Source organism: Coregonus clupeaformis, chromosome 29 (assembly GCF_020615455.1).
Source record: "Coregonus clupeaformis isolate EN_2021a chromosome 29, ASM2061545v1, whole genome shotgun sequence".
Taxonomy (NCBI): Eukaryota; Metazoa; Chordata; class Actinopteri; order Salmoniformes; family Salmonidae; genus Coregonus; species Coregonus clupeaformis.
Window position 1 is genome coordinate 8,870,962 of NC_059220.1, and position 14,576 is coordinate 8,885,537.

Consider the following 14,576-nt stretch of genomic DNA (forward strand, 5'->3'; position numbering starts at 1 on the left):
GACTGATGGTTGCTGATAATGGGCCTCTGTACACCTATGTAGATATTCCATTACAAATCAGCCGTTTCCAGCTACAATAGCCATTTACAACATTAACAATGTCTACACTGTATTTCTGATCAATTTGATGTTTATTTTAATGGACAAAAAAAAAGATTTTCTATCGAAAACAAGGACATTTCTAAGTAACCCCAAACTTTTGAACGGTAGTGTATATTTTAGTCATTTAGCAGACGCTCTTAAGATATATATACAGACACACACACACAGTTGAAGTCGGAAGTTTACATACACTTAGGCTGGAATCATTAAAACTCATTTTTCAACCACTCCAACAATTTCTTGTTAACAAACTATAGTTTTGGCAAGTCAGTTAGTACATCTACTTTGTGCATGACAAGTAATTTTTCCAACAATTGTTTACAGACAGATTATTTCACTGTATCACAATTCCAGTGGGTCAGAAGTTTACATACACTAAGTTGACTGTGCCTTTAAACAGCTTGGAAAATTCCAGAAAATGATGTAATGGCTTTAGAAAGTTCTGATAGGCTAATTGACATCATTTGAGTCAATTGGAGGTGTACCTGTGGATGTATTTGAAGGCCTACCTTCAAACTCAGTGCCTCTTTGCTTGAAAATAAAATCAGCCAAGACCTCAGAAAAAAAATTGTAGACCTCCACAAATCTGGTTCATCCTTGGGAGCCTGAAGGTACCACGTTCATCTGTACAAACAATAGTACGCAAGTATAAACACCATGGGACGGTAAGCTGCTCCAGTCCGGAGCCAGAGCAGTCCGTTCCGCCGGTGCCTGATCCAGCTCCGGTCAGCGGCTCCACTCCGGAGCCAGAGCAGTCCGCTCCACCGGGATCCAGTCCAGATCCGGTCAGCGGCTCCAGTCCGGAACCTGAGCAGTCCGCTCCACCGGTGCCCGGAACCGGCTCCGGTCAGCGGCTCCAGTCCAGACCCAGACGTCAGCCCCTCTCCAGGTTCGGGGTCTCCCACACCAGGGTCCAGACAGGGCTTGGAGTATAGTGGGAGGAAGGAGAGGGGAAGCAGCACGCCGAGGTCCAGTCCAGACCAGGGGCGCAACAGGGAGGAGGAGAATAGGCGGTGGTCCCGAGGCGGAATGCCCACCCGGCCCCTACCCTGTTAAGTAAAGGTTGTGCGGTCGGAGTCCGCACCTTTGGTGGGGGGGGTACTGTCACACCCTGACTCTGGGGACTCTTATTTGTTGAGTCAGGGTGTGTATTTTTTATGTGGTGATTGTCTATGTTGAATATTCTAGTATGTGTATTTCTATGTTGGCCGGTGTGGTTCCCAATCAGAGGCAGCTGTCGCTCGTTGCCTCTTATTGGGGACCATACTTAGGCAGCCTATTGGCACTAGTGGGTTGTGGGATCTTGTTCCGTGTTAGGTATGTTGTTTGTGTACCTTGGACTTCACGTTTCGTTTGTTGTTTTGTAGTTGTTTATTTGGTTCTAATAAACATGTATGCATATCACGCTGCGCCTTGGTCTGACCCATTCATGAACGATCGTGACAAGAACTGAAAAAGCGTGTGAGCAAGGAGGCCTAAAAACCTGACTCAGTTACACCAGCTCTGTCAGGAGGAATGGGCCAAAATTCACACAACTTATTGTGGGAAGCTTGTGGAAGGCTAGCCGAAATGTTTGACCCAAGTTAAACAATTTAAAGGCAATGCTACCAAATACTAATTGAGTGTATGTAAACTTCTGACCCACTGGGAATGTGATGAAAGAAATAAAAGCTGAAAGAAATAATTCTCTCTACTATTATTACACATTCTTAAAATAAAGTGGTGATCCTAACTGACCTAAGACAGGGAATTTTTACAAGGATTAAATGTCAGGAATTGTGAAAAACTGAGTTTAAATGTATTTGGCTAAGGTGTATGTACAATTCCGACTTCAACTGTACGTACACACACACACACACACACACACAGTACCAGTCAAAAGTTTGGACACTCCTACTCATTCAAGGGTTTTCCTTTATTTTTGCTATTTTCTACATTGTAGAATAATAGTGAACACATCAAAACTATGAAATAACACATATGGAATGATGAATGATGAAACAGTGTTAAACAAATCAAATTATATTTATATTTGAGATTCTTCAAAGTGGCCACCCTTTGCCTTGATGACAGCTTTGCACACTCTTGGCAATCTCTCAACCAGCTTCACCTGGAATGCTTTTCCAACAGTCTTGAAGGAGTTACCACATATGCTGAGCACTTGTTAGCTGCTTTTCCTTCACTCTGCGGTCAACTCATCCCAACCAACTCAATTGGGTTGAGGTCGGTGATTGTGGAGGCCAGGTCATCTGATGCAGCACTCCATCACGCTCCTTCTTGGTCAAATAGCCCTTACACAGCCTGGAGGTGTGTTTTGGGTCATTGTCCTGTTGAAAAACAAATGATAGTCCCACTAAGCACACATGCAGAGATCCGTTCACCTACTCTGCGTCTCACAAAGATACGGCGGTTGGAACCAGAAATCTCCAATTTGGACTCATCAGACCAAAGGACAGATTTTCACCGGTCTAATGTCCATTGCTCGTGTTTCTTGGCCCAAGCAAGTCTCTTCTACTTATTGGTGTCCTTTAGTAGTGGTTTCTTTGCAGCAATTCGACCATGCAGTCTCCTCTGAACAGGTGATGTTGAGATGTGTCTGTTACTTGAACTCTGTGAAGCATTTATTTGGGCTGCAATCTCTAGTGCAGTTAACTCTAATGAACGTATCCTCTGCAGCAGAGGTAACTCTGGGTCTTCCTTTCCTGTGGCGGTCCTCATGAGAGCCAGTTTCATCATTGTGCTTGATGATTTTTGCGACTGCACTTGAAGAAACTTTCAAAGTTCTTGACATTTTCCGGATTGACTGACCTTCATGTCTTAAAGCAATGATGGACTGTTGTTTCTCTTTGCCTATTTGAGCTGTTCTTGCCATAATATGGACTTGGTCTTTTACCAAATAGGGCTATCTTCTGTATACCCCTCCTACCTTGTCACAACACAACTGATTGGCTCAAACGCATTAAATTCCACAAAATAACTTTTAACAAGGCACACCTGTTAATTGAAATGCATTCCAGGTGACTACCTCATGAAGCTGGTAGAGAGAATGCCAAGCATGTGCAAAGCTGCCATCAAGGCAAAGTGTGGCTACTTTGAAGAATCTAAAATATATTTTGACTTGTTTAACACTTTTTTGGTTACTACATGATTCCATATGTGTTATTTCATAGTTTTGATGTCTTCACTATTATTCTACAATGTAAAAATAAAGAAAAACCCTTGAATGAGTAGGTGTCCAAACTTTTGACTGGTACTGTATGTATGTATGTATGTATGTATGTATGTATGTATGTATGTATGTATGTATGTATGTATGTATGTATGTATGTATATATATATATATATATATTATATATATATATATTATATATATATATATATAAATAACCGCGGACCACCTGCAGTACCTCATTTAACCCCCTGCAGTACCACTGAGAACCCCTGCTATAAAGTATAGAGTATGACATATGCTTATCGCTGATTTGTGAAGCATTTATGTAGTGCTTATGACACGTTTATGTATGCTCTATGAAGCCTTTATAAGTTGGACTTTGTTTGAAGTGGGACTATACATTCTGAGAAGAGTGTTTCTGGAGGAAAACAACACATACAGTAGGAAGACTGGAAGTGACATCATCATACCCTTGCGAGGGCCTCCTCCACGCTGATCATCTTCTCTTTCACCATCATCATCAGCTGGATACGCTCTTCATCACTCATAGTGATGTCACTGGCCACAAAACCTATGTCCTCGCCACCTGGTAAACAGAAGTATAGTAGCAGGGGAGGGGTTGGTTAGATACAGTGGGACAGATAAGATAGAAAGCCGCCGCCCCCCAGCACATCATGCCTGTGTGGGATCAAATCCCAGTTCCACCTCTAGTCTATACACTTTTTTTCATTTTAGTGCAATCCCTTTCAATAAACACATGGAAAATACAAAAGATGTGGTGGGACTGGGACACAGTTTCAGTGGAGTGGGACTGGGATTTCAGATGCGGTGGGACTAGGACACAGTTTCAGTGGAGTGGGACTGGGATTTCAGATGCAGTGGGACTAGAACAGTTTCAGTGGAGTGGGACTGGGATTTCAGATGCGGTGGGACTGGGACAGTTTCAGTGGAGTGGGACTAGGATTTCAGATGCGGTGGGACTAGAACACAGTTTCAGTGGAGTGGGACTGGGATTTCAGATGCGGTGGGACTGGGACAGTTTCAGTGGAGTGGGACTGGGATTTCAGATGCGGTGGGACTGGGACAGTTTCAGTGGACTGGGATTTCAGATGCGGTGGGACTGGGACACAGTTTCAGTGGAGTGGGACTGGGATTTCAGATGCGGTGGGACTGGGACAGTTTCAGTGGAGTGGGACTGGGATTTCAGATGTGGTGGGACTGGGACAGTTTCAGTGGAGTGGGACTAGGACAGTTTTCTGACTTGTGTGATCAGAAATATGTTGGGTAAAGAGAGAATATATCCAAAACAGAAACATACCTTTTGAGTTCTGCCGCATGACACCTTTCTGCGACTTCCGAAAGTTCTGCCAGAAAGACTTGTTTTTCTGTCTCATTTCATCCCATTTTCCTAAACAAGGACATACAGTAGGGTTGAATAAAATAGATGAAATCCACACTGCCCCATACAATGACTACCCCTAGCAAACTTTAAAAATATGTACAAATTTTTTAAAGTTAAGCAAATGTAGTTATTCCAAAATGTAACATCAAATTGTAACTCAGAACAAAAGTGGCTAAATTAAATCTTCAAATGAGGTACTAGCTAATTTGTATTAACACACAATAACAACCATTAGTGTAGTATTTCAAGTAACTATACTTAACAAAAATATAAACACAACATGCAACAATTTCAACGATTTTACTGGAGATACAGTTCATACAAGGAAATCAGTCAATTGAAATAAATAAATTAGGCCCTAATCTTTAGATTTCACATGACTGGTCAGGGGTGCAGACATGGGTGGGCCTGGGAGGGCATAGTGCAGCCATGGGTGGGCCTGGGAGGGCATAGGCCACCCACTGGGAAGCCAGGCCCAGCCAATCAGAATGAGTTTTTCCCCACAAAAGGGCTTTATTACAGGCAGAAATACTCCTCAGTTTCATCAGCTGTCCGGGTGGCTGGTCTGAGACGATCCCGCAGGTTAAGAAGCCGGATGTGGAGGTCCTGGGCTGGCGTGGTTACACGTGGTCTGCGGTTGTGAGGCCGGTTGGACGTACTGGCAAATCCTCTAAAACGACGTTGGAGGCGGCTTATGGTAGAGAAATTAACATGCAATTCTCTAGCAACAGCTTTGGTGGATATTCCTGCAGTCAGCATGCCAATTGCACGCTCCCTCAAAACTTGACATCTGTGGCATTGTGTTGTGTGACAAAACTGCATATTTTAGAGTGGCCTTTTATTGTCCCCAGCACAAGGTGCACCTGTGTAATGATGACGCTGTTTAATCAGTTTCTTGATATGCCACACCTGTCAGGTCGATGGATTATATTTTTGTTCAGTATACCTTTACCTCGTAATACTTTAGACCGATCAAATTACAGAATTGATGAAAATAAATGTTTACTTACCCCCTGATCCATCATCAGATGATTTATGCATGGACAACCTACAAATCAACCAAGAATCAAAAACAAGAGATGGCACAAACAAAAAACAACCCAAGAAATAGAAGATGCAGAGTCTGGTCAGACAATCTCACCTGTTTTCCGATGCAATTTTCTTCATTGTACTGCTGCTATCCTACTGTTCCATCTTCGACGAAACACCCCTTTATCCATCCTGAGTTTTCTCTCCAAGAATTACAGATGAGTACTGTCCCTCACAAACATGCACGGTCCCCAACAAACCAAATGTGCACTGTCCCTCGTGCCACCGGACCAGGCCAGTATAGTGTTAATGGGGACCGTTCCCAGTGGTCAGTCCAGATGGGAAAACATCATGCTGCTAGTCAGAGCTGGTCTGGCTGCTGGACAGAGGTCAGATCACTGTGGCCATCTCAACAACAATAGGGGCTTTTCAAACCCTGACTGCAACACCACTGCTCCTCACGTGGCCTTGGTTTGTATCCCTCACCCTTTCCCACCCTCACCCTCTCCTACCCTCACCCTCTCCCACCCTCACCCTCTCCCACCCTCACCCTCTCCCACCCTCACCCTCTCCTACCCTCACCCTCTCTTTCCCCTTGACTCTCTCCTCTGACATCAGCTGATCGTTGTTGCTGATGCTAGCGACTATCATCCCCCACTGGACACAGTTCTACAGGTGGCCACAAGGGGGCGCCCTGCCTAGTCACTGCCTGCCCAAAACTCTACAACCTTTCCTTCCGCATGGTTAGTAGTAATCAAGGCTTGTGTTCTTCTGAAGGGAACCAACTCTCAGAGGTGGCAACCCAAGACCAGCATATTGTATGAAGTCATGTTACTTTGAGGTGACTTAGGCTTGATTTTAGAGCACACTAACAGGAGGTACTACTTCTACAATTGTTTTATACTGGACAATGATAAAGCTACGGTGTAACTAGCCAAGTAAACAAACCTAAATCTGGCGTCGCCGACACCCCGCTGACTCAGTGTATAGGACCATGTTTACTCATGACCCAGATTACTCCTTTCCTCCCTCCTTTCTCTCTCTTATTCTCCTGTGTTTACAATATGACCATCCATCCTTCCAAACTCACAATACTGGTAATTAGAGGAAGTGTTGTGTTGGTAGACTAGTAGAGGAAGTGTTGTGTTGGTAGACTAGTAGAGGAAGTGTTGTGTTGGTAGACTAGTAGAGGAAGTGTTGTGTTGGTAGACTAGTAGAGGAAGTCTTGTGTTGGTAGACTAGTAGAGGAAGTGTTGTGTTGGTAGACTAGTAGAGGAAGTGTTGTGTTGGTAGACTAGTAGAGGAAGTGTTGTGTTGGTAGACTAGTAGAGGAAGTGTTGTGTTGGTAGACTAGTAGAGGAAGTGTTGTGTTGGTAGACTAGTAGAGGAAGTGTTGTGTTGGTAGACTAGTAGAGGAAGTCTTGTGTTGGTAGACTAGTAGAGGAAGTGTTGTGTTGGTAGACTAGTAGAGGAAGTGTTGTGTTGGTAGACTAGTAGAGGAAGTGTTGTGTTGGTAGACTAGTAGAGGAAGTCTTGTGTTGGTAGACTAGTAGAGGAAGTCTTGTGTTGGTAGACTAGTAGAGGAAGTCTTGTGTTGGTAGACTAGTAGAGGAAGTGTTGTGTTGGTAGACTAGTAGAGGAAGTGTTGTGTTGGTAGACTAGTAGAGGAAGTGTTGTGTTGGTAGACTAGTAGAGGAAGTGTTGTGTTGGTAGACTAGTAGAGGAAGTGTTGTGTTGGTAGACTAGTAGAGGAAGTCTTGTGTTGGTAGACTAGTAGAGGAAGTCTTGTGTTGGTAGACTAGTAGAGGAAGTGTTGTGTTGGTAGACTAGTAGAGGAAGTGTTGTGTTGGTAGACTAGTAGAGGAAGTGTTGTGTTGGTAGACTAGTAGAGGAAGTGTTGTGTTGGTAGACTAGTAGAGGAAGTGTTGTGTTGGTAGACTAGTAGAGGAAGTCTTGTGTTGGTAGACTAGTAGAGGAAGTCTTGTGTTGGTAGACTAGTAGAGGAAGTCTTGTGTTGGTAGACTAGTAGAGGAAGTGTTGTGTTGGTAGACTAGTAGAGGAAGTGTTGTGTTGGTAGACTAGTAGAGGAAGTGTTGTGTTGGTAGACTAGTAGAGGAAGTGTTGGTAGACTAGTAGAGGAAGTGTTGGTAGACTAGTAGAGGAAGTGTTGTGTTGGTAGACTAGTAGAGGAAGTGTTGTGTTGGTAGACTAGTAGAGGAAGTGTTGTGTTGGTAGACTAGTAGAGGAAGTGTTGTGTTGGTAGACTAGTAGAGGAAGTGTTGTGTTGGTAGACTAGTAGAGGAAGTCTTGTGTTGGTAGACTAGTAGAGGAAGTGTTGTGTTGGTAGACTAGTAGAGGAAGTGTTGTGTTGGTAGACTAGTAGAGGAAGTGTTGTGTTGGTAGACTAGTAGAGGAAGTGTTGTGTTGGTAGACTAGTAGAGGAAGTCTTGTGTTGGTAGACTAGTAGAGGAAGTGTTGTGTTGGTAGACTAGTAGAGGAAGTGTTGTGTTGGTAGACTAGTAGAGGAAGTGTTGTGTTGGTAGACTAGTAGAGGAAGTGTTGTGTTGGTAGACTAGTAGAGGAAGTGTTGTGTTGGTAGACTAGTAGAGGAAGTGTTGTGTTGGTAGACTAGTAGAGGAAGTGTTGTGTTGGTAGACTAGTAGAGGAAGTGTTGTGTTGGTAGACTAGTAGAGGAATTGTTGTGTTGGTAGACTAGTAGAGGAAGTGTTCAATTGGTAGACTATTAGAGGAAGTGTTCAATTGGTTTACTATTAGAGGAAGTGTTCTGTTGGTAGACTAGTAGAGGAAGTGTTCTGTTGGTAGACTAGTAGAGGAAGTGTTCTGTTGGTAGACTAGTAGAGGAAGTGTTCTGTTGGTTTACTAGTAGAGGAATTGTTCTGTTGGTAGACTAGTAGAGGAATTGTTCTGTTGGTTTACTAGTAGAGGAAGTGTTGTGTTGGTAGACTAGTAGAGGAAGTGTTGTGTTGGTAGACTAGTAGAGGAAGTGTTGTGTTGGTAGACTAGTAGAGGAAGTGTTGTGTTGGTAGACTAGTAGAGGAAGTGTTGTGTTGGTAGACTAGTAGAGGAAGTGTTGTGTTGGTAGACTAGTAGAGGAAGTGTTGTGTTGGTAGACTAGTAGAGGAAGTGTTGTGTTGGTAGACTAGTAGAGGAAGTGTTGTGTTGGTAGACTAGTAGAGGAATTGTTGTGTTGGTAGACTAGTAGAGGAAGTGTTCAATTGGTAGACTATTAGAGGAAGTGTTCAATTGGTTTACTATTAGAGGAAGTGTTCTGTTGGTAGACTAGTAGAGGAAGTGTTCTGTTGGTAGACTAGTAGAGGAAGTGTTCTGTTGGTAGACTAGTAGAGGAAGTGTTCTGTTGGTTTACTAGTAGACTAGTAGAGGAATTGTTCTGTTGGTTTACTAGTAGAGGAAGTGTTCTGTTGGTAGACTAGTAGAGGAAGTGTTCTGTTGGTAGACTAGTAGAGGAAGTGTTCTGTTGGTAGACTAGTAGAGGAAGTGTTCTGTTGGTTTACTAGTAGAGGAATTGTTCTGTTGGTAGACTAGTAAAGGAATTGTTCTGTTGGTAGACTATTAGAGGAAGTGTTCTGTTGGTAGACTAGTAAAGGAAGTGTTCTGTTGGTAGACTAGTAGAGGAAGTGTTCTGTTGGTAGACTAGTAGAGGAAGTGTTCTGTTGGTAGACTAGTAGAGGAAGTGTTCTGTTGGTAGACTAGTAGAGGAAGTGTTCTGTTGGTAGACTAGTAGAAGAAGTGTTCTGTTGGTAGACTAGTAGAGGAAGTGTTCTGTTGGTAGACTAGTAGAGGAAGTGTTCTGTTGGTAGACTAGTAGAGGAAGTGTTCTGTTGGTAGACTATTAGAGGAAGTGTTCAATTGGTTTACTAGTAGAGGAAGTGTTCTGTTGGTAGACTAGTAGAGGAAGTGTTCTGTTGGTAGACTATTAGAGGAAGTGTTCAATTGGTTTACTAGTAGAGGAAGTGTTCTGTTGGTAGACTAGTAGAGGAAGTGTTCTGTTGGTAGACTAGTAGAGGAAGTGTTCTGTTGGTAGACTAGTAGAGTAATTGTTCTGTTGGTTTACTAGTAGAGGAATTGTTCTGTTGGTTACTAGTAGAGGAATTGTTCTGTTGGTAGACTATTAGAGGAAGTGTTCTGTTGGTAGACTATTAGAGGAAGTGTTCTGTTGGTAGACTATTAGAGGAAGTGTTCTGTTGGTAGACTAGTAGAGGAAGTGTTCTGTTGGTAGACTATTAGAGGAAGTGTTCTGTTGGTAGACTATTAGAGGAAGTGTTCTGTTGGTAGACTAGTAGAGGAAGTGTTCTGTTGGTAGACTATTAGAGGAAGTGTTCTGTTGGTAGACTATTAGAGGAAGTGTTCTGTTGGTAGACTAGTAGAGGAAGTGTTCTGTTGGTAGACTAGTAGAGGAAGTGTTCTGTTGGTAGACTAGTAGAGGAAGTGTTCTGTTGGTAGACTATTAGAGGAAGTGTTCTGTTGGTAGACTAGTAGAGGAAGTGTTCTGTTGGTAGACTAGTAGAGGAAGTGTTCTGTTGGTAGACTATTAGAGGAAGTGTTCTGTTGGTAGACTAGTAGAGGAAGTGTTCTGTTGGTAGACTAGTAGAGGAAGTGTTCTGTTGGTAGACTAGTAGAGGAAGTGTTCTGTTGGTAGACTAGTAGAGGAAGTGTTCTGTTGGTAGACTAGTAGAGGAAGTGTTCTGTTGGTAGACTAGTAGAGGAAGTGTTCTGTTGGTAGACTAGTAGAGGAAGTGTTCTGTTGGTAGACTAGTAGAGGAAGTGTTCTGTTGGTAGACTAGTAGAGGAAGTGTTCTGTTGGTAGACTAGTAGAGGAAGTGTTCTGTTGGTAGACTAGTAGAGGAATTGATCTGGTGGTAGACTAGTAAAGGAACACTTCATAAAAGTGACAGGCGGCCATCAGCCAAAGTGTGAAACACGTTTCCTCATGCATCCCAAATGGCACTCTATTCCCTACATTGCCCTATGGGACCTGGTCAAAAGTAGTACACTAAATAAGGAATAGGGTGCCATTTGAGACGCAACCTTGGAGAAGATGTATGGAAGTGCTACGACTGTCCCACTGACTGTCCTGTCCGACCTAACCCCAGGAGTTCAACAATTTATAGTTAAGCAATAAGGTATGAGGGGATGTGGTATATGGCCAATATACCATGGCTAAGGGCTGTTCTTAAGCACGACGCAACGCAGAGTGCCTGGATACAGCCCTTAGCCGTGGTATACTGGCAATATACCATAAACCCCCGAGATGCCTTATTGCTATTATAAATTGGTTACCAACGTAATAAAAAAATACATGTTTTGTCATACCCATGGTATACGGTCTGATATACCACGGCTTTCAGCCAAATCAGCATTCAGGGCTCGACCCACCCAGTTTATAAAAAGATAACTAATTTCACTAGGACAAGAAGACAATGTACGGAAGTGCTATGACTGTCCTACTTCCAACAACTGATAAGCAACACAAATGTAACTACATATAAAGGACGTCACATTCCACTCCACACAAAGGGGAGACCATGCCGGTGATAGATCTAGAATAAGAACAGTTTGAGTGTTATATACAGCATCTCTATGGTCTTACCTTCTCTCAGTCTCAGGAGTGGACACGGCGTTACTGCAACTCAGCCCTAGCGACTCCTGTAGAGAACAGAACACTGCACTCAGACATGCAGCCAATGGAAACTGACAAACACAGGGGAACCGCATTCTAGCGCACAGACAGGCATGTTGGTTTGGAACTCCTAATGTGCATCTCATTGGCCACAAAAAGGCGACAGTACACATTCCTCAGTCTAATTCTTTTAACCTTTTTTTCCGCCAGACGCATACTATAACAGCATGCATTACAACTCACAAGGCCACAGTCTCCATTATAGACAGTGAAACGTGACTTTGTAGCATTAAAACATCTCTCCTTGAGACCACAATGACAGAGCAGTGTCCTGACTCATACAGTGCATTAGGAAAGTATTCAGACCCTTTGACTTTCTAAAATTGATTAAATTAATTTGCCTCAATCTACACACAATACCCCATAATGACAAAGCGAAAAAAGGTTTTTAGAATTTTTTTGCAAGTGTATTAAAAATAAAACACTTTATTTACATAAGTACTCAGACCCTTTGCTATGCGACTCGAAATTGAGCTCAGGTGCATCCTGTATCCATTTATCATCCTTGAGATGTTTCCACAACTTGGAGTCCACCTGTGGTAAATTCAATTGATTGGACATTATTTGGAAAGGCACACACCTGTAGAGCTCTGAGACAGGATTGTGTCGAGGCACAGATCTGGGGAAGGGAACCAAAAAATGTCTGCAGCATTGAAGGTCCCCAAGAACACAGTGGCCTCCATTCTTAAATGGATGAAGTTTGGAACCACCAAGACTCTTCCTAGAGCTGGCCGCCCGGCCAAACTGAGCAATCGGGGGAGAAGGGCCTTGGTCAGGGAGGTGACCAAGACTCAATGGTCACTCTGACAGAGCTCCAGAGTTCCTCTGTGGAGATGGGAGAACCTTCCAGAAGGACAACCATCTCTGCAGCATTCCACCAATCAGGCCTTCATGGTAGAGTGGCCAGACGGAAGCCACTCCTCAGTAAAAGGTACATGACAGCCCGCTTGGAGTTTACCAAAAGGAACCTAAAGGACTCTCAGACCATGAGAAACAAGATTCTCTGGTCTGATGAAACCAAGATTGAACTCTTTGGGCTGAATGCCAAGCGTCACGTCTGGAGGAAACCTGGCACCATTCCTACGGTGAAGCATGGTGGTGGCAGCATCATGCTGTGGGGATGTTTTTCAGTGGCAGGGACTGGGAGATTAGTCAGGATCGAGGGAAAGATGAACGGAGCAAAGTAGAGAGATAGTTGATGAAAACCTGCTCCAGAGCGCTCAGGACCTCAGACTGGGGCGAAGGTTCACCTTCCAACAGGACAACAACCCTAAGCACACAGCCAAGACAACGCAGGATGTCCTTGAGTGATACTGAGTAGGGTCAGAGTTATTTTTAATACATTTGCAAAAGTTTCTAAAAACCTGTAGAGGAAGTGTTCTTTGATGAGGCAAAAAAAACAATTCAATCCATTTTAGAATAAGGCTGTAACGTAACAAAATGCAGAAAACGTGAAGGGGTCTGAATACTTTCTGAATGCACCGTAGCTGCTCTATGATGTCTGTTATTCAGGATCGGAGCTGAGGGAATCCGTCCTCCCAGAGAGTAAATATACAATCGGGGAGGAGCGTGTCTGTGTGTATGTGTGTGTGAGGGAGAACTCACTCACCTGGATCTGAGAGCGAAGCTGCAGTGATGTTGGGACTAAGTCAACCTTTTCCTGAAAGCCCAGAAGGCACAAGTGGAGCAGTAAGGAATAGAACTATATTCAGAACCGTCACACACTGTACTGATGTTAAATAATGATGAAGGACGACGTCTGATTTGTAAAATTGCAACCGTTAAGTTATACCTAATGAGTAGAATATTATTTACCATCTCTGATTCTGCATCTTGTACAACCTTCCGTTTCCGAATCTCCTCCATTCTGTCTTGGACGTCAGTGAGAGAGGTGCTGTAATAGTCTGAGTACTCCTGAGCCAAGTCCTCAAAGGTTCCCAACGAGCCATCCTAGAAGAGAAGACATGGTCCGTAAGAACAGAGAGGAAGAACTACCTCATCACATAGTAAGGATCTACATGTCACAAAGCAATAGAGAGTTGGCATGAGCCATCACGTCACAGACCCACATCCGGCGCATAGTACAACAGGAAAACAGTAGACAAGTAAACTGACCATTGTTTTACGACATCAGCATCAGAAGCCTTAGGAATGTGCAGTGGTAGAGAACCGGGGGAGTGTGTGTGACCAGGGGCCAGAAAGACTGGTGTGTATGCGTGTGAGCTACTGTCCCTCCCTCTCCCCAGTAACACGACGCCTACACACTCTCCTGACCTCCTCAGCGGTGACCCCCAGAAGCGTAGAGGTGAGAGAGGCATCGTATGTACAGTCGTCTTTGACCTCACCACTGTCAACAGGATCAACTTGAGAAGTTGTGGTTCAAGTACACAGCTCATTGTACCATAAATGAACAGGAAGACTAGTGAGATGGCCTTTTCCCTCAACAGAAACCCAGGATCTAAAGACCTACAGGACCCTGCAGAGACGTCCTACTATTGTGTTCTTTAGTGCCCTTTGTTGTGTGGACAGAAGAAAATGTAAAGATGGACTTTTGCAGACATCTCCTGCAAATGTCTTCAAAGTATTGCTGCTGATTTTCATATCCCAAACTGGATTTATAAAATAAATAACAGTGATATCTGTTCTCTGTCCCACAGAGCCAGGCTGATACCATTTACTCTACAAAACCTGCTTCTCTCTTTGAAATCTGATTTGACATTGTACTCTTCCTTTAATGTTTACATGACAGGGACTAGGGTGAGGGCTTCATGGATATAGACTATGCTGCTGAATCACATTTTGATATCCCCATATCAGTACTGGTATGGGGATACTCAGATTTTTTTGCAGAGCTCGCTGGAGAACATGTTTAGTCACCGTTTTTCTTCCAAAGAGAAAATAGTGATATGACACACTGGCCAGATCAGCTGTAACCTTGAGCTTCTCACTGATAAGCAGTTTGTGCTAAAGAAGAATGTCTGAATCAGTGAAATTAAACACCAGGGAGGCATCCCCAAATGGCACCCTGTTCCCTTTATAGTGCACTACTTTTGACTAGGGCCCATAGGACTCTGATCAAAAGTCGTACACTATAGGGAAACAGGGTGCCATTTGGGATGCCTCTCTGGTGTTTAATTTCACTGATTCAGACA

At 43.5% G+C, this 14,576-nt stretch overlaps 1 protein-coding gene across 10 annotated transcripts in view; it reads right to left on the minus strand.

The window, feature by feature from the left end:
• Positions 1-14,576, minus strand: part of sash1b (SAM and SH3 domain containing 1b) — an 83,198-nt gene that overhangs the window by 17,771 nt on the left and 50,851 nt on the right. For 8 of the 10 annotated variants that reach the window (XM_041854632.2, XM_041854636.2, XM_041854633.2 and 5 more), the window contains exons 2-7: positions 13,240-13,374; positions 13,034-13,084; positions 11,335-11,390; positions 5,687-5,724; positions 4,593-4,682; positions 3,745-3,860 (exon numbers count right to left, since the gene is read on the minus strand). In XM_041854632.2, the coding sequence (XP_041710566.2) occupies positions 3,745-3,860; positions 4,593-4,682; positions 5,687-5,724; positions 11,335-11,390; positions 13,034-13,084; positions 13,240-13,374 (486 nt within the window). Of the gene's footprint in view, positions 1-3,744; positions 3,861-4,592; positions 4,683-5,686; positions 5,725-5,817; positions 6,193-11,334; positions 11,391-13,033; positions 13,085-13,239; positions 13,375-13,539; positions 13,558-14,576 lie in introns of those variants that run through there. The other 2 variants (XM_041854637.2, XM_041854640.2) reach the window with 2 other exon arrangements.